Source organism: Schistocerca americana, chromosome 10 (genome assembly GCF_021461395.2).
Source record: "Schistocerca americana isolate TAMUIC-IGC-003095 chromosome 10, iqSchAmer2.1, whole genome shotgun sequence".
NCBI lineage: Eukaryota > Metazoa > Arthropoda > Insecta > Orthoptera > Acrididae > Schistocerca > Schistocerca americana.
The window spans coordinates 89,674,863-89,698,196 of record NC_060128.1 but is presented as its reverse complement, the minus strand read 5'-3'; the positions used below and the strand labels follow the sequence as shown (position 1 = coordinate 89,698,196).

General features: G+C 41.0%; 1 protein-coding gene across 1 annotated transcript in view; it reads right to left on the bottom strand.

Moving 5' to 3' along the window:
* LOC124552583 overlaps positions 1-23,334 on the bottom strand; it is a 123,158-nt gene that overhangs the window by 90,452 nt on the left and 9,372 nt on the right. Inside the window, exons 2-3 of the mRNA XM_047126905.1 lie at positions 13,075-13,234; positions 9,546-9,674 (exon numbers count right to left, since the gene is read on the bottom strand). Coding sequence (XP_046982861.1) covers positions 9,546-9,674; positions 13,075-13,234 — 289 coding nt within the window. The remainder of the gene's footprint in view (positions 1-9,545; positions 9,675-13,074; positions 13,235-23,334) is intronic.

Genomic DNA, 23,334 nt, shown 5'->3' with positions numbered 1-23,334 from the left:
ACCATTACCGCAGCAACGTATTTTCGCCATCTGTCCCTGTCTTGGGCTATTTCCTTCTATTCACCTTCAATACCTAGGCTCCTCAAATCAGCCTTCACATTGTCCTCCTATCTATGCCTCGGTCTCCCCACAGGACGTTTTCCCTCTAAGTGCCCTACCAGTTCTCTGCGGGCTGCCCTGCCCTCATCCATTCGAGCTACGTGACCTGCCCATTGCAGCCTACGTGATTTAATTACTGATTATGCAGGGCTTGAATAGAGTTCGTGAACCTCTTCATTATGCAGTTTTCACTGCTCTCCGCTAATGTCATCCATTTTTGCTCCGAAAATTTTCCTCAAAATTTTGTTTTCAAATACTTGAAACAACTTTTCATTTTGCACAGTGAGAGACCAAGTCCCTCACTCATACAGCATGACTGGTAGAATAATAGTTTTGTATATTCTAATCTTTAAATTCCTAGACAATATCCGTGATGAAAGTAATCTATTCAGTGAGAAGTAGCACGCATTTCCTGCCCGTAAACTCTTCTTCAGTTCAGATTCAATCTCATTTCTCGAAGTGATGTCCGCACCTAGATACTTAAATGTGTTTACTTTTTCAAACTGCATATCTCCAACTCTTAACATTTCCCGATCCAATGCCGTTGGCATTCTAGTAGTAACCACGTATTTAGTTTTGTCTTCACTTATCCTTAGACCTACATCTTCACTAGCCTTGATTAACACATTCGTATTTGCTGTTACAGATTCTTTCCTATCGCTAATGATGTTTAGATCACTTGCATACCCTAGTATCTTAATATTTCCATTTAACTCCACACCCTCTGAATTATCTGCTGCCATTCGTGCAATATATTCTAGGACTAAATTAAAAAGTAGCGGAAACAGGGCATCTCCCTGTGTAAGTCCATTCTTTATTACAAATTCTTCCGACTCCAAATTCCCCATGCGTACTCTACCTTTTGTGTTTTTCAAACTCGCTTCTGTAAGTCTAACATACTTCTTTGGTATACCAAGTTCCAAAAGAATTCTGTACAATTTTGACTGCAATACTGAATCATATGGTTTTGTAAAATCTATGAAAAGATTATGAGCTGGTTTATTGTATTCCCATTTCTTTTCCAAAATTTGACGCAAGGTGAATATTTGGTCTATAGTTTATCTGTTCCTCTGAAAGCCAGCTTGGTAATCCCCCACAATTTCATCTGCATATGGTATAAGCCTGCTTAGCAGAACATTTGACAAAATTTTGGAACATACTGGTAATAGCGATATCCTTCCATAATTACTACAATCCATTTTGTCGCCCTTCTTAAAAATTGCGATCAGAATCGACTCCTGCCATTCCTCAGGTATCATCTCTGAGTTCCATACTTCAGTTATCACTTTGTGGACTACTTCCACCAACCTCTGTCCCCCGTTTTTAGCTAATTCTGTAGTTATGCAATCTGATCCTGGTGCTTTATGGTTTTTCAATTTATTGATTGCATCTCTTACTTCCTTTAACATTGGCTCACGTATCTGGGGTTCTGCTGTATGTATTTCGTACACCTGCTCATTTCCTGCTTCCTGGTGTACATTTAATAGATGCTCAAAACACGCCCTCCATTTACTTAATATAGCACTGGGGTCTGTCAGTATTCCCCAGGCATCCCTCGAAGTGCATTTGTCCTAGCCTTGAACCCCTTCCTATACCCATTTATGTCTTGGTAAAGTTCCCTAATGTTTTTTTGTTTTACTGTTTGTTTCCATAAAGGAAGTCAGCATTCGTTAATTTAACGCTACGAAGAAAAAATTGGATGCCATTTCACAGGAGCCGGTTTTTTTCTTCAATAACATTTCAGCTAGCATGGAAGAAGACAAACTGGTGACTGAGTCTACAGCTACAAAATAACTCCGTCACTTTGCCAGTGAATTACAGCACATAAAACTGCAAAAATTTTAATAACCAATGGTGACTGAAAATTTCATCACAGAACCAACTTCCACACACAACACAGAACACTTCAAAATTTGTCAGAAATAATAGTAACATATCTGGAAAAGTAATTAGATGTCTTATTAAAATATGGCAATTCCTGATTGTTTTGCAACATAAGTGTATTTAACAAACTAAAATGATGAATTTTTCTTAACTGTGATTAGGAAATCTGTGTTCATATTCTATTAGGTATATCAAAGTGCTTTCCAATATCACTGCAATTATTTTTTTGTAGCTGTAGTTTAGTTGTTGACAACACTTGCACGACTTTTAATTAAGAATATACAAATACTTCGGCAGCTGCACCCACAAAAGTGGTGCAGGGTCTGGGTAGTGCAAGTTTAGTTTATGCTAGGAGCAGTTCTGCTGCACAACATCAGATTCACATGCATATGCTAAAATTATCTAGGGTTTACGAAAATTTTGTGAGGAAACTTTGACGATTATTAAATAACACATCAAATCACATTTTAAGCTCACATATTTTTTGAAATAGAATAAATTCCAAACTACAAAACTCAGGACTTGGATACTGCAGCAAGCAGATACGTTTAATTATCATGATCAACAACTGGACATGCCACATAAGCAGACTATAAAGTACTGTTTCATTCTCCACCCACAATATGATCAAGTCATGTTCTGCTTTGTAACCTCACTGAAGCAAAAACAATTCAGCAGGGGAGTGTTACAACAGGCATTAGGCCATGGTCTAAGTAAGGCCTGTTTCTCTGCCTAACAACTCGTCTCCTAATGCCTATCGCAACGAAACTGGTCTGACTGCATCATTCTCTATGTATCAGGTGTAATTTCTGATACAAGATGTTTTATCACACATTTTCAGTTATAATAAATTTTGTAGTTATTCCTTATAAAAAAAAGGTCTTTATTATTTTGATGAATGTAAATGTCAGAAAGTATGTACGCGATGAGAAATTTGATTATCTTTGACCAATGTGTTCTCTTTGCATTGAACAATCTATGGACTCAGTGGGTGAAGAAATGAGCTCCTGTGGAGCAGGTTATTGAGAGAGGTTGGGCAAGTGCTGCCCACTGTGCTTAAACAACAATGCTCAAAAGCATCTTTTAAAATTATGAACCACAAAGAAAAAGTGTTATTTAAAATTTGTGACACAATTTCAATATTACTTGCTATGTCCTCCCTACCAAAATGTCCTCAACCCAGTCACAAATTTCACTTGATACCCCCATATGCTCATACCTCTGAGAATAAGTGCAGGTGTGGTAATGACTCAAATGCTTTCCTGAAATCAAAAAAACACTGCCTCTATGTGACTGCCTTGATTCAAAGCTTTCAATATGTCATGGGAGAAAAGGCTGTGTTTGGTTTCACATGACTGATGTTTTTGGAATCTATCCTGGTTGATACGTAGATTCTGTTCAAGATACCTTGTTATGTTTGAGCAAAGAACGTGTTCTAACTTTCTGCAAGAAATGAATGTTAAGGATATTGGACAGTAGTTTCATGGATCACCTCTACTACCATACAACATCTTCCAACCACCGGATTCAAGGGATTGACAACAGATTATAGTTAACGGAGGGGCTAGCTCGGCTGCAAATTACCGTATTTACTCGAATCCAAACCGCACTTTTATTCCATTTTTTGTAATCCAAAAAACTGCCTGCGGCTTAGAATCGAGTGCAAAGCAAGTGGAAGTTCTGAAAAATGTTGGTAGGTGCCGCCACAACTAACTTCTGCCGTCGAATATATGTAGCGTGACACAGGCATGCTCTGTAGGCACAAAGATAAATACTGGCGCCAAAACCTCTGCGTCAGTAAATAAATTTAAAAAAAAGTGGAAGACGAGCTTTTTTCTGCGCCCCGAGTTTCGACCACTGCATTTTCATACATTATCCAACGAAGTAAATACAAATTCCGTATTGTTCATCTTCGAATGTAGCAGAATTTCAATGTACTACAAAAATCCGTCTGGCAAGACTGTTTGGGATGTTTGTCAATATGGCCAACTCTATGTTCTGAATTTTTTCCTACCCCTGAGAAGAGATGGTTGCTAATAGGAACCTGATGAAATGTGAATCACATGCAGTATTCTCTTCACCATAAGAATAATACAAATATAAACATTTTGCCATGTATTCTTTCGTGTTTGCTGCTATCTCATTTAAATCCTGTCTGCCTGATAAGCTACGAAACTTGAGTGAGGCAACAGCAAACGCGGAAGAATATACGTATCGTGTCTCCTTTATATTCATATTATTCTTATGCCTAATAGTGATACAGTCAGAAATGAAGCACGGCAACTGACTAGATTTTTAAATCTAAGATGACTCTGATTTCTGTGCAGAATTTGATGTACTAAAGAAGCGGCCGCAAAGATTTCCAAACGGAGAAACATTTTTGCCTAACTCTCGTTCAGAACATGTTCTATCATACGCAGTCTATTATTTGGTTCTTGTTCATCATTATCAAATAAAGCAGCAGTGTAAGTAACAACAAAAAGCAGTCTCTTGTCATTGTTTCACTAATGAGACGATTCCTCTCTTTTTTTATTGTAAGCGGTGTTAGTGCGCACAAAAGCGAGCCATGCCGCGAGCGGCGACAGGCCGTAAACACGCACTATCAGAATGCAAGGAACAGTACAGTAATGCATTTTCTGCTTAGAGTGACGTAAGCACCTAGAACAAAGAAAACGGCACTTATCAGATCGAAGCAAAATAAGCAATCAATTCAAACCAGACGAAGCACGTGAAAAAGGAAGGGTACCCGTATAAATACGGACGGAGCGCCTGACGCATAGCAATGGCTACCTGGTAAAGCTTAACTGCTAAGCTTACAACTCGAACCAAACTACTGTAGCTGTATCGTCATTTATTGGACCTAAATTGTGTCTCCTATTACAATGGACCAACTTTGTTTCGATTTGGAGGTGCGGCCTAAAACTTTTCTCTCCCCTTGAATTTCGAGTCTCAAATTCCAGGTGCGGCTTAGATTCGGGAAATTTTTTTTTCCCCTTGATTTCGAGTCTCATTTTTCAGGTGCGGCTTAGATTCGAGTGCAGCTTAGATTCGAGTAAATACGGTAAGTATAGAATCTGATAGTGGGGCTTTATTCAGTTTTAATGGTTACACTTGCCACTGACACTAACATTTATTTCAATCATCTATTCAATGGCTAAAGGATTAAATTGGGGCAGTTCTCCTGGTTTTCCTTTGGAAAAGAATGTTTGGAAATGCTTTGCTACACTCACTTAATTTCAGTTCCTGCCTCATCCGTGAATGACTAACTTTGACGACACTAAACAACCTTTACATACAACCAGAATTTCTTTGGGTTTTGTGAAGGATCAAAAGATCACTTGACACTATCCTACTACAGCAGCTATTGAAGGCTTCAGACATGATCAAATGTAAACAGTAACTAGTAAAAGAAGCATCAATGCTTACGCCAATGATCATAAAGGCAATTGTCATCTGAGCTACAAAGATAAATTGACAGTGGCAGTGTCAGTAGCACACAATATCCTGAGACCAGGGACTGTAAAATTAAATTCTCTGGTGCTGTAATTTTATCAAGGTCGAAGTGGTGCTATGCCAGGATGTACAGAGAAGTCAAAGGAATTCAAAAGCACCTTTACAACTTGAACAGAAAAGGCAGAGGACTTAAGTTAGATACGTTATCGGCATCAGCGCTAAATAAAGCAAACACACTGCTGCTAAATGAAGCAAATACAGGGCTATTACAAATGACTGAAGCGATTTCACAAATTCACTGTAGCTCCATTCATTGACATATGGTCACGACACACTACAGATACGTAAAAAAACTCATTAAGTTTTGTTCGGCTGAAGCCGCACTTCAGGTTTCTGCCGCCAGAGCGCTCGAGAGCGCAGTGAGACAAAATGGCGACAGGAGCCGAGAAAGCGTATGTCGTGCTAGAAATGCACTCACATCAGTCAGTCATAACAGTGCAACGACACTTCAGGACGAAGTTCAACAAAGATCCACCAACTGCTAACTCCATTCGGCGATGGTATGTGCAGTTTAAAGCTTCTGGATGCCTCTGTAAGGGGCGTGCAGTGAGCGAAGAAACGGCTGAACGCGTGCGGGCAAGTTTCACGCGTAGCCCGCGGAAGTCAACGAATAAAGCAAGCAGGGAGCTAAACGTACCACAGCCCATGGTATGGAAAATCTTGCGGAAAAGGCTAAAGCAGACGCCTTACCGTTTACAATTGCTACAAGCCCTGACACCCGATGACAAAGTCAAACGCTTTGAATTTTCGGCGCGGTTGCAACAGCTCATGGAAGAGGATGCGTTCAGTGCGAAACTTGTTTTCAGTGATGAAGCAACATTTTTTCTTAATGGTGAAGTGAACAGACACAATGTGCGAATCTGGGCGGTAGAGAATCCTCACGCATTCGTGCAGCAAATTCGTAATTCACCAAAAGTTAACGTGTTTTGTACAATCTGACAGTTTAAAATTTACGGCCCCTTTTTCTTCTGCGAAAAAAACGTTACAGGACACGTGTATCTGGACATGCTGAAAAATTGGCTCATGCCACAACTGGAGACCGACAGCGCCGACTTCATCTTTCAGCAGGATGGTGCTCCACCGCACTTCCATCATGATGTTTGGCATTTCTTAAACAGGAGATTGGAAAACCGATGGATCGGTCGTGGTGGAGATCATGATCAGCAATTCGTGTCATGGCCTCCACGCTCTCCCGACTTAACCCCATGCGATTTCTTTCTGTGGGGTTATGTGAAAGATTCAGTGTTTAAACCTCCTCTACCATGAAACATGCCAGAACTGCGAGCTCGCATCAACGATGCTTTCGAACTCATTGATGGGGACATGCTGCGCCGAGTGTGGGAGGAACTTGATTATCGGCTTGATGTCTGCCGAATCACTAAAGGGGCACATATCGAACATTTGTGAATGCCTAAAAAACCTTTTTGAGTTTTTGTATGTGTGTGCAAAGCATTGTGAAAATATCTCAAATAATAAAGTTATTGTAGAGCTGTGAAATTGCTTCAGTCATTTGTAATAACCCTGAACACTATCCAGCCCCATTAATGTGACCACATGTCAAAAGCTTGACTAAACACCTTTTGCAACAGAGACTGCTGCGGGACACACAGGAAGAGTGTTAGTGAGGTTCTGGAAGGTACCGGCAGGGATGTGGAGCCACAGAGACTCCAGTGCCGTGGTCAGGTGTACTACACTTTTCGTATGAAGATCTTCGGTGGATACGGGTGTTCGAGCTGGTCCCACAGATTCTCAATCGGGTTTAAATCTGGGGAGTTTGGTGGCCAGGGGAGTACAGTAAACTCATCTTGGTGCTCTTCGAACCACGCACGTACAATACGAGTTGGGTGATACACTGTACCGTCCAGCTGGTAAATGCCATTGTGCTGAGGAAGAACAAACCACATGTATGTGTGAACATGGCCCTGAACGACAGATATACTTGTGTCGATCCATTTTACCTTCCAGAATGATGACATGACCCAGGGAATGTCCTCTGGCCTGGACCCTTCTGACAATTTTTGCAGGGAGTTTGCTTTCAGACATTTCGTGCCACACTCACCAATGGCTAGCTGTCCTAAACTAAACTCCTCCCACACAGGCCACGAAGGTCCAACAGTACCGACCGGCCCCCGTGTCGTCCTCAGCCCGTAGGCTTCACAGGATGCAGATGTGGAGTGGCATGTAGTGAGCACACCACTCCCCCGGCCGTATGTCATTTTCAGAGACCGAAGCCATTACGTCTCAATCGAGTAGCTCCTCAGTTTGCCTCACAAGGGCCGAGTGCACCCCGCTTGCCAACAGCACTCGGCAGACCGGACGGTCACCCACCCGAGTGCTAGCCCAGCCCGACAGCGCTTAAACTTCGGTGATCTGATGGCAACCGGTGTTACCACTGCGGCAAGGCCATTGGTGGCTAGCTGTCCCACAGAGCAAAAACCTGACTCCTCTGAGAACACAGTGTCACCACACAGTGGACGTCAGTTGTGATATTGGTGTGCAAATTCCAGCCTTTGTTGGTGATTAACAGCAATCAGCACGGTTGCATGAGCAAGCCACCTGCTGCAGAGGCCATAAGCAGCAATTGTCATTCAGGAGACACTGTTGGTAGCCCTCGGTTCATCTGGGCGGTCAGTTGCTCAATAGTTGCACGTCTATTCACCTGTACACACCTCCAGTCGCCATTCACCTCTGTCATCTGTGGGCCCTGGCAAACCACAGTTGCCTAGGCGCTGCATTTGGATAGTGTCATTTTGCCCTGCACAATATACTTCAACTACAGAGCCACGCGAACAGTTTACAGACTTACCTGTTTTGGAAACGCTTCCAGCCATGGCCCAAAAACCAATGACAATTAACTTTTGCACGGCAGATAAATCGATCCTTTAACACCATAAGACAATCACTGCACTGTTTTCCACACCCCCTTCCACTGTTAGTGCTCCCACTTGCAGTCTGCGAGTGGTGCATGTCGATGCCGAACATAGGCTAATGTGACTAGACCGTGTTGTACCAACTCTTTTGCACTACGAGTTCCAATCACACATCGACGCAGCACTACGAACTCTAGCAGTGATCAGATGTGTCACGAGCCGACAGCTACATGATTATGTGAAAACAGTTTGGCTTGCTGAGATTTCTTGCATTCAAATAGCAACTAAGCCTTTACAGCCTCTGAGGATACTTCCATTGTCAGAAGAAGAAACAGCCATGGAAAAACATCTTAAGACTGTGACCCAATGCCTCTACAACTGACACCACCAACCAAGGAGCTTCTGTCCACACCGCACTGCTGAAGGGCCGAGCAAACAGAATGTGTTCTCAAATACGTGATAGGCTCAACTAATTTTGAGTTCTAAAACCTAGTATGTTTTCACTGACGGCAAGTGTTTGTCAGAGATGAGGTAAGATCAGCATCAGGAGTGACCTAGGGACGTGGTACAGGACCACTCCAGTTCTCTGTGTACATAAATGTTCTGCCAAACAGGATGAACAACAATATGAGACAATTTGCTGACAAGGTCAGGATGACTTTAATAGAATTTCTAATCTATGTTGACAGCTTACTTTAAACGAATATTAATGGATATGGGGAGGATAACATTCCCTTAATGTCTGAATACAGTATTAGTGGCTTGTTGCTCAGCTCAGCTATCTGTCCAGGAAAAAATTAAAGAGTGAAAATGTATCTAAAATTATGTTGCTCTGATCTTTTACACACACACACACACACACACACACACACACACACACACACACAAAGGAGGGGGGGGGGGGGTGTCAAAACCACGGATAGCTTATAAACACACTTGTTTTTCCAACACATCATTTTCTAATGGGACATGAAAGAAGGGAAATTATAACAAGATAAAATGAATCATTTGCCATGCACAGCTAGGTGGCTTTCACAGTATTAAAATAAATCTAATCCAGATGTAGACAGTTAATCAGCGGCTAAAGGTAGCTTAGGCACACAAGAATGCGCTTACAACTTACACTGGTCACAACAGAAAAGCTAAAATAAACAGAGGTTTTTAAGGTTGCACACTTACACTTGCAGGTTTTGCTGAGGCAGACACTTTAGCTCTAGACCGCACTGCTGGCAATTCTGACACATCCATCGGTTCTGCTGCAGCCATCTTCATCTCTTTCTCTTTTGCACGCATCTCGTCACTCCATTTCTAGAATGTAAACAACCACACTTGCTACGTACTCTTCGTGTAACCAAAGTAATTCACATAATAACAATGTAGGAAAAGATAGATTGCTACTTACCGTAAAGATGGCACATTAAGTTACAGGCAGGCACAATTAAAAGACACACACAAGCTTTCAGCCAAGCCTTTGTCAGAAAAAGAAAGACACGCACCATTCACTCACACAAGCAAGCAGACCTCATGCACACTTGACCACCATTTCGGACTAGAATGCCATTCTGGATGAACAAGGTTAACAATATTATGGAAAAGATAGATTGCTACTCACCATAAAGATCATAAAGATAAAATGTTGAGCTGCAGGCAGGAGAACAAAAATTGTGGCATGTGGCATTCTAGCCGGAGCAACAGGACTTAGCAGCAGCAGCAGCAGCAGCAGCAGCAGCAGCAGCAGCAGAAGAGAGAGAGAGAGAGAGAGAGAGAGAGAGTTCTCTTCCAAAGAAGGCTTCAGTATAAAGCTAAATGTGTAACAGTGTTTTTGTTGTGCCTGTCTGCAAATGAATGTGTTATCTATATAGTGAGTAGCAATCTAACCTTTCCATAATGTTGTAGATATTCCAACTTGGACTTTCCAGTGTTTAATGGACAAGGTTAACTTACCAACAAGAAGAGGCTGCATCACACTAGCAAATGCATGTCTAGTAATGCCTAAACTGACATATTTGTGTCTACTGCTGTGCTTTTTAATAATTTATTAGCTCACACAGTTAATTTGGGTAGAGGCTCCTGCCAAAAAACCTTTAAGCGAAGTCCCAATTGAGACCCCACCACACCAGCATGAGTCGCAAGACCATGACAAGCACCAGCCAACAACCTGACCAACAATAAAGCTTGTTTGTTGGTTGTTGGCACAGACTAAGAGTAACTGGAGATGTTAACATAACTATCAAACAATTTTTGCTAAGTTACCATTTTTGTTCCATCCATGGAGAAAAAAAAAGGGAAGAGTAATACATGGCTCTACTCAATCATAAAAAAAATTTAACCACGTAAATTACTACAATATAAGAGTTACACAGTGGCATCACTTTGTATTTTTCAAAGTTGAAATATGATACACATAATAAGCACCAAAACATTCATCAAAGATCTGTCCAATACATGATACAAATTTTCTGACATCATCTTGTGTCTTTGGTTTTTAAATTGAATAGTGCATTAATTATGACACAAAGTTATTGTGGTGTTCCATAAATCAACACATTATTAGAACATTTATTTCAAATTTCCATTTGTTGGATTCGTCAACTGAATCTAATTGTTACCTACCAACTTAACCTTAATATGGGGTTTCATTATCTGTTACCTTTTTCATATACATCGCCCGCCCACACACACACACACACACACACACACACACACACACACACACACACACACACACACACACACACACACACACGCGCGCATGCACAAAGAAAGAAAGATCACACCCTACCCAATTATTAAACAATCCATGTAATAGGATTTTTAATGAATGTAATATTAACCCATTTGTTGTTCTCTATACTGCAAATTATGTACGAGAGCTATTCAGGAAGTACTCAACCTTATTTTTTATCACTGAAACAAGCAATGGTATCAGGGCAATCTCTATGTTTGTATGCACATCAAGTGTGTGCGCCTGATTTTTTTCACGATTGCGAAAACAAGCAGTTAGTGGCTAGCCATTGACAAGTGAACACACCTAAGTGGTAGTCATCACATTTTGTGTTTTAGGCAAAATGACAGAAAAAGTGGAACAATGTTATTGCAACAGACTGTTTTCAGCTTGGGGCTAATCATGTTGAAACAATCCATAACGCCTGACAAGTGTTTAAGGACAAAGTACCACACAGATAAAGGAGTGGTACAGCTTCTTCAAAGATGACCCCTTATCAATGAGGACTGCAGCACATTCAGGGAGGCCCTCAAATTCACAAACGAGGTTGTTACTGATTGTGTACAGACCTTGGTAATGCATGATAGAAGAATCAAATCAGAGAACTTGCAGATGATGTTGAAATTAGTATTCAATCCGTTTATTTCATTTTAACAGAGCATTTGGACCCCGGAGGATCTTGGCCGAAGTTGCTAACAATGAACAGAAGTAACTTCATCCAGAGATTGCACAGTATGTGCTAGACACTGGGAACAGTTACCCCAACTTTTGTAACATAGCAATCACTGGTGACGAGTCCTGGGTTTATGGGTACAACTCAATGACAAAGTTCCATTCATTTCAATGGAAGCAGACACAAAAACATGAGCCAGATCTGCATGCTGGCTGTCTTTTTTAATTTCAATGGCATGGTTCATCACTAGTACACCTCAGAAGGTGTTCATGTCAGTAAGTACTACCAAGAGGGTCTGCACCACCTTCATGGAGCTGAGAGATGCAAATGGCCGGACTTGTGGGCAGGGGACATTTGGAATCTTCACTCACCATTCACAATTCTCAGATTTTTGGGCCAAAAATGACACGGCTGTAGTTTGTCAGCCTCCCATTCCCTTGACCTAGCATTGAGGCAGTTCTGGTTTCTCTAAATTGGAAAATACCCTCAAAGGGACCAGGTTTCAGAACAAGAAAGAGATTATGCAGAATTTGATAGAGCAGCTGTACATCATACCAAAGGGACTCTCTTCTGATTCTTCCAGAAGTGGCAGCAGTGTTGGGAGAGGTGTGTAGAAGCTGAAGGGAACTACTCTGAAAGTGATTGGAGTCAAACAATTTTATGCGACTTAAGACTGATTTTGTAAATAAAAGACATACATTTCTTGAACAGCCCTCATATTACTTATTACGATTAACAATGTACAAAAAGACAGAATGCTACTTACCAGAAAGAAGAGACAAAGCTGCAGACAGGCACAATTTAAAGATGCTTACATTAAACTTTTGGCCACAATCTCCATCAGTAAAAGAAAAACGCTTACCATTCATATACACATATACATATACTTGGGCTGGAATGCTGGCCCGAGATGCTGCAGTTGGTGGTCATGCGAGTGTGAGGTGTGCTTGCTTGTGTATATGAATGGTGTGAGTTTTTCTTTTGCCAATGAAGGCTGTGGTCGAAAGCTTAATGTAAGTGTCTTAATTGTGCCTGTCTGCAACTTGATGTGACTTCTTTACAGCAAGTAGCATTCTGTCTTTCCCTACATTTTTGATATTCCTACCTGGAGTTTCCACAGTTTTATTAAGATTTCGGTATTTTTATGTTAAAGGTAGCAAATAAAGAGATGAACAAATCTCTATTAAAATCCGCTGCGCAAGCGTCATTCCAATGGCAAACTAGAGATGGCAGATAAATTTGCACTATGTGATAATGTTTCTCCACTGTAGAACCAGTCAGAGATTAGGAGCAAAAAGACCAGTTCTCACCTCCACCTCTGAGGTGACCTCCTCCCACTGTTCCGAACTCGTGGTCTCCTTCCTGAGAGCAGGCTCCTCTGTACGAAGTACACGACTGTCCGGCTTCACTTTACGCAGCCTCGCTTCGGCAGATGCGATGAGCTGGGGATAGAAGCCTTCTTCACCTGACCTGCAAATTCACCAAAAAAGCATAATTTTTGTTGTATTTATACCACCGGCCATCATAAGCCAAAACTTTAATGCAAAAAAATAGAAGAAATTAATTTGAATATAATAGAGGGAAACATTCCACGTGGGAAAAATATATCTAAAAACAAAGATGCTGTAACTTACCAAACGAAAGCGTTGGTATATTGATAGAGACAATAACAACCACAAACACACACACAAATTTCAAGCTTTCGCAACCCACGGTTGCTTCATCCTAAACCGCTAGTTTGTATTTGTCTTCAATGTCCTTTGCTCGCAATGTGTGGTTAGTGCCATGCATGTTCGAAGAGAACAGTGAAATGGACGACCCGAGTGTGTGTACAGAAGTGCAGCCAGAAGAAGATACATCAGAGGTAGAGGAGTTGAACAAACAATTGAGAGACGAAATCACTAATGCCCTCAAATACGACGAAAAGTTACTTCGTAAATTAAATCTGCTAACAAATACATGGCCCAGCACAATTTCTGCTAATTAAATTGCAATTGGCAATGAGATAGGATGTTCTCTTTCTTGCGGACAAATCGACATAATATAAAGCTATTTGCTTTGCAGTATATGGGAGTAGACGGAGATGGCGGTTAACCTCATTATGTAATCAAAACCAATCAAACAGGCTGTCAGTATCAATCAACAAACAATAGATCCCTCTCAGAGAAAGGGGCGAGAACCCTTCTCGAGCAGAGAGAAGATTTTAACAAGGTAAGTCATTCGTATACAGCACAGTACACTAACTGCATCAGGAAAGATAACCCTGTATGTTTTTTTATGTATGCAGGAACCGTTGGGAAAATTTGGCCCTAATGTTCAGGAAAGAGTGGATGAATTAATCCCCAAATTTAGAAATGCAATTGTATCCAGCATGAAACCAGGGAAGTTCACGAAACTGGTGTATGAAGACTTTTTAAAATCTATGATTCTTCTGCACGTGGGACAGGAAAAATTTCTATATATCATAGATACAGGGGAGACCAAAATGTCAGTATAAATTTTAAAACTGAATAAATCACGGAATAATGTAGATAGAGGGGTACAAATTGACACACATGCTTGGAATGACATGGGGTTTTATTAGAACCAAAAAATACAAAATTTCAAAAAATGTCCGACAGATGGCGCCTTCATCTGATCAGAATAGCAATAATTAGCATAACAAAGTAAGACAAAGCAAAGATGATGTTCTTTACAGGAAATGCTCAATATGTCCACCATCATTCTTCAACAATAGCTGTAGTCAAGGAACAATCTTGTGAACAGCACTGTAAAGCATGTCCGGAGTTACGGTGAGGCACTGGCGTCGGATGTTGTCTTTCAGCATCCCTAGAGATGTCAGTCGATCACGATACACTTACGACTTCAGGTAACCCCAAAGCCAATAATCGCGCGGACTGAGGTCTGGGGACCTGGGAGGCCAAGCATGACGAAAGTGTCGGCTGAGCACACGATCATCACCAAACGACGCGCGCAAGAGATCTTTCACGCATCTAGCAATATGGGGTGGAGCGCCATCCTGCATAAACATCACACGTTCCAGCAGGTGTTTATCAGCGGCATACCTCTCACCCGTCATGGTAGCAGTTACAAAACCAGAATCATGCATTTCCTCGAAGAAAAAAAGGCCCGATAACAGTAGATGTGGTAAATCCAACCGATACCGTGACTTTCTCATCATGCAATGGAGTTTCTACGACAGTTCTAGGGTTTTCGATAGCCCAAATTCCGTAGTTGTAGGCATTGACAGACCCTCGGAGCATGAAATGAGCTTCGTCAGTCCACAACACGTTACTCAACCAGTCGCCATCTTCCACCATATTTTTAAACAACCACACCACAAATGCCCTCCGCTTCACTAAAACGCCAGGTAACAGTTCATGGTGCTGATGGATTTTGTACAGATAGCATCAGAGGGTACGCCTAAGTCCCAACCAAACAGTAGTGTATGGAATGCCAGTGTGGCGTGCGACTGCATGAGTGCTGACTTCCCCGTGCATAGACGAACCAGCTACAGTCTCCATTTCTTCCTGAACTGTCTCAGCAGCATTACGCCTTGTGCTCAGTTGGCCACTATGGGGTCTATCGTCTAAACAACCCGTGGCTTCAAACTTTGAAATCATTCTCGCCACAGCTGCATTTGTCAACAGACCTTTACCCGTTCGAATCCCCTTCCTATGGCGATAGGATCGTAACGCGGAACTAGCACATTCCCCATTCTGATAATACAGCTTCACTAAAAGCGCCTTTTCAGGTAACGTCAACATGCTGCGACTGCTGGTGCATCTGATTCTCTCTCCAATTACAGCTTCTTTTATACACGATTGTCATGCACAGTCACTGACGTTTTGCTGTCCAGTCCCATCTGTCTGACATTTTGTGAATCCCCCCCCCCCCCCCCCGCCGCCTAATAAAACCCCATGTCATTCCAAGCATGTGTGTCAATTTTTACCTCTCTATCTACATTATCCCATGGTTTATTAAGTTTTCAAATTTATACTGACTTTTTGATCACCCGGTACAATCACCATCTTTATGGATGAGAGGAATGTGCACCTGCACTGTAAAAGTTATCCCACCAAAGTGTACTCCACTTTACCAGCCTAGTGACATATTTTTACCGACAGGTTAAAATTTTCACAAAGAAAATTCAGAATACTCCCCATTTGTTGAAGACCAATAGAGGAATCGCGTCTAGGGGCGATTCCATAAAACTACACTCAATTTTGCATCGATTCAGGGCATCTGCTTTTTCAACTATGATCAAATATGCATGGTTCACATCAAAGTTAATGGATGAAAGAGAAATCTTTTTGAACATAAATGAACAATGTTTTTTGGTATCACTCTAAAAACTCTGTGCATCTGCAAGACAGTAGCTTTATGAAATATGCTAGGTGTTGTGAAACATTGTGTTTCAGTTGCTTTTATGACAAATATCATCCAGATTTCTGTTGTGGAACAGTGAGCGATGCAGGCGATAGCGAGTAAGATTTTGTAATAATGACGTGAAAATTAAATTACTATGTCAAAACTGAATATTGCTTAATAATTTCACACATTGTACATACAGTGTTTGTTGATATTCTGTAAAATAAAATGGAAAAATTTTGGACTTTCCTGATTTAAAAAAAGCAAAAACACAGAAAGGACCCAAATATGGTACCTCCAGCTTGGTATTACAGAGCACACTGAACTTCAAAATCAATTTTCTCGAAAACCAAGGCCTGTCACTAAAAAAGCGGATAGCCTCAATCTCAGGGCATGTCCCTCTACAACATATCCGAGACCCATCAAAATCAGTTGTTTAGACTTCTGATGGTCCCCTTGTTAGACAAAATTTCTAGTCTGTGTGATGAATGGCAGCTAGCTCAATGTGGTAAAATATAACTTAATGCACATTGATACAAAGAACAAACCTGTGATGTTCGGTTAAAATATTAGTAGTGTTCTGCCTGACACAATCAAGTCATTTAAATAACTGGGTGTAATGTTGCAAACCAATATGAAATGGAACAAAAGCACATGAGAACTGTGGTAGGGAATGAGAATGGACAACTTAGTTTATTGGAAGAATTTTAGGAAAGTATTGTTCACCTGCAAAGAAGACCGTATACTGAATGCTGGTCGAGTGTTTAGGACCCGCACCAGGTCAGATTAAAGGAAAACACTGAAGCAATTCAGAGCAGGCTGCTATATTTGTTATCGGTAGGATCGAACAAAACCTGAGTGTTACAGAGATGCTTCGTGAACTCAAATGGGAATTACTGGAGGGAAGGCTAAGTTCTTTTCAAGAAACACTATCAAGAAACTCTAGCGAACATGCATTTGAAGCTGACTGCTGAACGATTCTACTGCCTGCAACATACATTCCTCCTAAGGACCACGAAGATAAGATTCGAGAAATTAGGGCTCATACAGAGGCATACAAACAGTCATTTTTTGACTGCTCTATTTGCGAGCCGAACAGGAAAGAAAATAACTAGTAATGGTACAGGATACCCTCCGCCAAGTGCCGTATGGTGGCTTGTGGAGGGTACCTACATCTGGCTGCCACCCATATCTACATGACTACTTTGGAATTCACAATTAAATGCTTGGCACAGGTCCAAGATATTTCTCAGCCATTCCAGACTAACGGCAAATGGGAAAAACGAGACCTTAACTCTTCCTGGGAAAGCTCTCTTATTACAATGCACATTTCTGCATACAGAGGTGGCAGTCTGCAAAATATTTTCACATTCAGACAAGAAAGAAAAAGCGCTCTCTCTAGCTGCAACTGCTGGAGATAGCAGTCATGTGAGTGTTGAGCTGTGCTTGCTTGTGTGTGTGTGTGTGTGTGTGTGTGTGTGTGTGTGTGTGTGTGTGTGTGTGTGTGGTTTTTTTCCCCCCCTTCTCCTCTGAAGAAGCCTACGGCTGGAAGCTAAATGTGTAACAGTCTTCTTGTTGCACCTGTCTGCAATTCAACATGTCATCTTTACAATGAATAGCAGTCTATCCTTTTCACAATATTATTGATACACCAAACTGGACTATCCATTGTTCAATTACTTTACAATGAGTCAATACATTAAGTACAGGGTGTATATAAAGTCTGGGAACACTTTCAATTATTTATTGCACAAGAACCAAACACTGTACAGATATTATACATATGTCATTTTGAAGAGAAACCCTGAAAGCTGTTTTCATGTTAACTGCCACAGCGTAGTTTGGTAATTTGGTGATAGTCAGCGCTAGTCGCAAACATACCGAGTTCAGGTACACAGCAAGCTTTCTGTGTGTTGAAGTTCGACAAAAACAAGTGTGCTACAGCTTTTCATCGGACGTTTAGAACCAAGTACGGTAAGAAGCCACCAACAAGGAAGGCCATTAACTACTGGCACAACAAATTTGTTACGACGGGTTGTTTGTGCCCGCCAAAGAGAAGCGAATGTCCCAGTGTATGGCAAGAATTTGATTACCATATTGACATGAGTGAAGTGAATGTGGAGCACGTAGGAGACACATTCATGTGGAGTCCAAAGAAATCGGTGTGCCGTGCATCCTGTGGGCTTGAAATGGCTCCAATGACAGTGTGTGACAGAAGCTGTCTATGAAACCATTCAAATTGGAGCTAGTGCAGGAGCTCAATGACGACAACAAAGACAAGCATTTTGAGTTTTGTTCACAGTTGCAACAACTGAATGAGGATGTGGGTGGCATTGTTGATGACTTAATTTTTAATGACAAAGCCACTTTTCACACTAATGGGAAAGTGAACAGGCATAATTGTCAAATATGGAGTACAAAGCATCCACACGCATGCACTGAATTGGAGTGTGATTCCACAAAGGTAAACGTTTCTTGTGCCTTGTCACACTGAAAACTGAGGGGCCATTCTTCTTCGCCGAGAGCACTGTCACCGGATATTCCTATTTGGACATGTTGCTACAATGGCTGATGCCTCAAATCAATCAGACTCTCTGTTCATCTTTCAGCAGGATGGGGCTCCAACCCGTTTTCATCGAGAAGTTCGTAGGTACCTAAGACGGAGCTGCCGCATCGGTAGATTGGCCGTGCTACAGAAGAGGACAGCTGTTTCATGGAATGGCCTCCCCGATCACCAGGTCTCACTCTGTGTGACTTTTTCTGTGGGGACACATTAAAGATCTGCTCTATGTACCGCCTCTAGCATGTGATGTAGCAGAACTCTGGGAGAGAATACGGGAAGCGACTTCCGCAGTCGACTATGCCATGCTGGGACGGGTAGGGCAAGAATTTGATTACCGTATTGACATCTGCTGCGTTGCTCGTGGTTCACATATTGAATGTTTGTAAAAAGAAACTTTCAGAGTTTCTCTTCAAAATGCAATATGTACGAGATCTGTACAATGTTTAGTTCTTCTGCAATAAAGAACTGAACGTGTTCTCGGACTTTATGTATAACTTGTATTTGACTTAAAGCAAGTAAGGGAGGAAAAAAGTTTCAAATTATGCTTACAGTTTATTGAAAGCCACATAATGCCCTCATTATGAAACACTGGTAATTAGCACTATGTGAAGCAAAAGCCAGTTCTTCACGTGTTAAATGTTTATCACTTCATACCTCCTGAACTGTGTGTCAAACAATGATATAATTTTGCATGTACATTCAATGGTATGTGTGTATGTTATCTGCAAAATGTGTCAGAAATATAGTCGGTGGTATAGAAGTAATAAATTAAAATATCACATCTCATGCAGAAGTTTGACTACAAGAACAGTGAAAATGTAGTAACCAATAAAATGTTTTCATGTCATCATTTTTTAGGGGCCTGCCTTGGAAAAATGTTAACAATAATAAACAAAAAAAATGTTTTTGGCAAGGAGATAAAGTGGGTCATATGAAAACCTGTCAGCTGAAAAGGTCTATGTACTTAAATATGGCAATATACCTGTTTGTCATATGAAAGTCCTCAGTTACTCATTGTAGCAAACTTTAGTAACACCAGAATGTCTACATTTGGAAGATTACAAGTGCACAAGTGTCTTGCAGGACCAGAACACACACAATTTTCTCCGGCTGGAGCCTCACATGTGGTGACCCTACAATTAGATACAAATCTGGATGGAAAGACATTTTTGTTGAAATTTAGGGTACAAGATGAGGATAATAAATAAGAAAGGTAAATTCATATCTAATGCAGGCTGGTACAGTCGTGAATAGAAGTAACTGCCAAAGTGTCACCTAAGAATGGCATCTACTGCCTGAATATGAGTGAAATGATAATGCTGCGACACAAAAGGCAGCAGATTCCTATGAAACTACAGTCGAGGATGTACGAGGGGTGTTTGAAAAGTCCATGCAAAAATAAAAACTACTTACGTGTTTGGGGTAAACCTTTTTTTATTTTTCGACATAGTCTCCTTTTAGACTTACACACTTTGTCCAATGCTGTTCTAATTTGTTGATCCCTTCTGAATAATAGGAATAGTCCAAGTCTGCAAAACAGCTGTTAGTTGCTGCAATCACCACCTCACCTCATTTGAATAAGATCTTTGTCCCTCCAGTCATTTCTTCAAATTGGGGGACAAATAGTAGTCCGAGGGAGCCAAGACTGGAGAATGGAGGGGGATGTGAAACGAGTTGGAATCTTATTTCCATTAATTTTGCGACCACAACTGCTGAGGTGTGTGCTGGTGCATTGTCGTGATGGAAAAGGAATTTTTTGCAGTCTAATCGCCGGCATTTTTCTTCCAGCTCTGTTTTCAAATGGTCCAATAATGATGAATAATATGCACCTGCAATAATTTTATCCTTTCCAGATAGTTGATGAGGATTATCCCTTGCGAATCCCGACAGACAGTTGCCATAACCTTTGTGGCCGAAGGACTGGTCTTCACCTTTTTTGGTGCAGATTCTCCCTTGGTAACCCATTGTTTAGATTGTTGTTTGGTCTCAGGATTATAGTAATGTATCCATGTTTCATCCACAGTGACAAAACGATGCTTTAGGTCCCGCGGATACTTCCTGAACAGCTGCAAACCATCCTTGCAACACTTCACCCAATTCCGTTTTTGGTCAAGCGTGAGCAATCGTGGAACCCATCTTGCGGATAGCTTTCTCATGTCCAAATGTTTATACAAAATATTATGTACCCGTTCATGTTACAGCACTAGCAATCTCATGCACCTTAAGTCTTCTGTCATCCATCACCATATCATGGATTTTACCAATGATTTCTGGAGTCTTAACCTCCACAGGGCGTCCAGAACATTCAGCATCACTTATGCCCATATGGCCATTCCAAAAATTTTGAAACCACTCAAATTGTTACAATCGTAGGTGCAGAGTCACCGTAATGTCTATCAAGCTTCTCTTTACTCTTCTAGGCATTTTGTCTTTCATAAAGTAATGTTTAATCACCACCTGAAATTCTTCTTCGCCCATTTTTTGACAATCACTCGACTTCCATGCCAAACACAAAGAAATTGACCAATATGGCTGAAACTTGGTGTGCATTCTTTCCAAAGATGCAACTAACTAAACATGAGCTCGATACGCACCGATGGTGCCATGTCTTTGACTTTGCATGGACTTTTCAAACACCCCTCATATGAACTGGGAAATATACTGAAGATAGTGCAGGTTTCAAAATGATTAAATGAGGACATTGTGATGAGTTGTGCATCAAGGAAAAATAGTCACAGCTTCCATTCAAAACTAGCAAAGGGTATTCTAAAAACATCTTGGACTTAGTGCATCCAGATTTGTGTGGGCTAATGGAGACAGCATCTATTAGTGGAGAGCTTTACTTTCTCTCATTTTTCAAGGTGCAAGTTCGTCTATGTTTTGAAGCAAATATCTGAGGTTACACAGACATTAGAAACTTTGAACTCACAGTGGAAAAGCAGACGGGCAAAAATATTGAGAAGTTGCAGTCTTACAATAGAGAAGAACATGTCAACGATGAACTAAAAAGATCTCCAACTTTGGAAGGTATCGACAATCAGCTTACAAAACAATATAATCCACGGCCCGAGGTGTAACAGTTCGTTTTGGCTTCAAATTATGTGCTACACCTTACCCTTTCAATCTGACAAATGACACCAGCGACTTTTAAAAATGAATTTTTTTTTTTTTTAATGTTTTAGGTATGTGTGTACAGAATTTTTGTTTTGTTTGTACGTGCAATGTGTGCTGTGGTGAATGTAGTATATCTGCGAAATGGGGCAGGAGGCAGGGATATGTCGGCATGTTACAGCACTTCCTGCAGCAAGTCATTATTCCATGACGATTACTTCCCTCCTACGAGCTACTCTCTGACACAGAATCCCCAGGGACTTGGAGACTTGACTGTTGAAATCTCTAGGCAGTTAAGTCAGTCGGTTGGTTGACAGTAAGGACATACAAGGGATGCTGCACAAGGCAATTGTTTTATAACTTTGAGTGTAACCAACTGTAAAAATGCAATGTATTCATTGTAATGGAAACCATTCAGCAACAGCTGGCTTCTTAAATCACTTTCGAGGCCGATGCAGGCATTGCAATGCAAAAAAAGGAGTCTGAAGGCAAAATAACTAGGCCACAGTATTTCTGCAACTGCTTCCAGGAGCAAGAAAGTAAAATTTGTAATCAACGGGGTTTGTAAAATATACACATAAACAGACCATTACAGAAGCATGATATACTGCAAGTGAAATGGTGTTGCTGAGAGAGCTAATCAAACATTGGCTGAAAAAGCCCATACCACGAAGTTCAATGCCAACACATCTGTGGAGTATTATTTCTCCACCCCATATAAAATGTCACATGCATTTTGGTATAAGAGTAAGCCTCCTTTATCACACCAGATTAATTCTGTTTGCAGTGCAATGGTTCACATTTCTCCACAATCCCACTGCAAGAAGTGGGATAAGAAGTCACAGAAGTCGACATCTGTAGGCTACTGCCAGGCAACCAAAGGCTATTCATTCGTCAATAGAAAGACTTGCCAGAAATTTGTCAGCAGCAATCTAAATTTCTTGGTGGAGGAGAACTTTCTAACCTAAGATCACCAATGTCTCAGGATTTAAATGAGAAGCAGTGCTTCATTACATCAATACTTCACACACTGAAGAAGAAATTCAATTAGTCAGTAATAATTAACTGTTTTATAGTTTTGACAGTGATCCAATGGAAACTGAAGCTCAAGACAAGGAACAAGGGAATTAAAACATGGATCCTATAGTTCAACTAGGGATTAAACATCAAAGGTCAGGAAGTTAACCAAAACCCAAGGAATGTCCTGACATTTTACTTACTACTTGCAAGAAAACTGATATCAAACAGGCTTTGGAAGGGATAAATAAGAGAGAATGAGGAAAATTCTCATCTCTGTTTTTTAATGGCACATTCAAACAGGTAGAGCTATACAGCGGGCCAAACCTCTCAAGACAAAGTGGGTGCCAAAGGTCAAGCCTGGAACAAGCAGTATGCCCGAAACATTTACTGATACTTGCATGTTGCGTGGATCACTTGAACAATTCTTTTATCAAAATGATGTGGAACAAGTCTGTCTACAGGCTATGTATACACGATTAGTGTTAACATTAATGAACACATTATT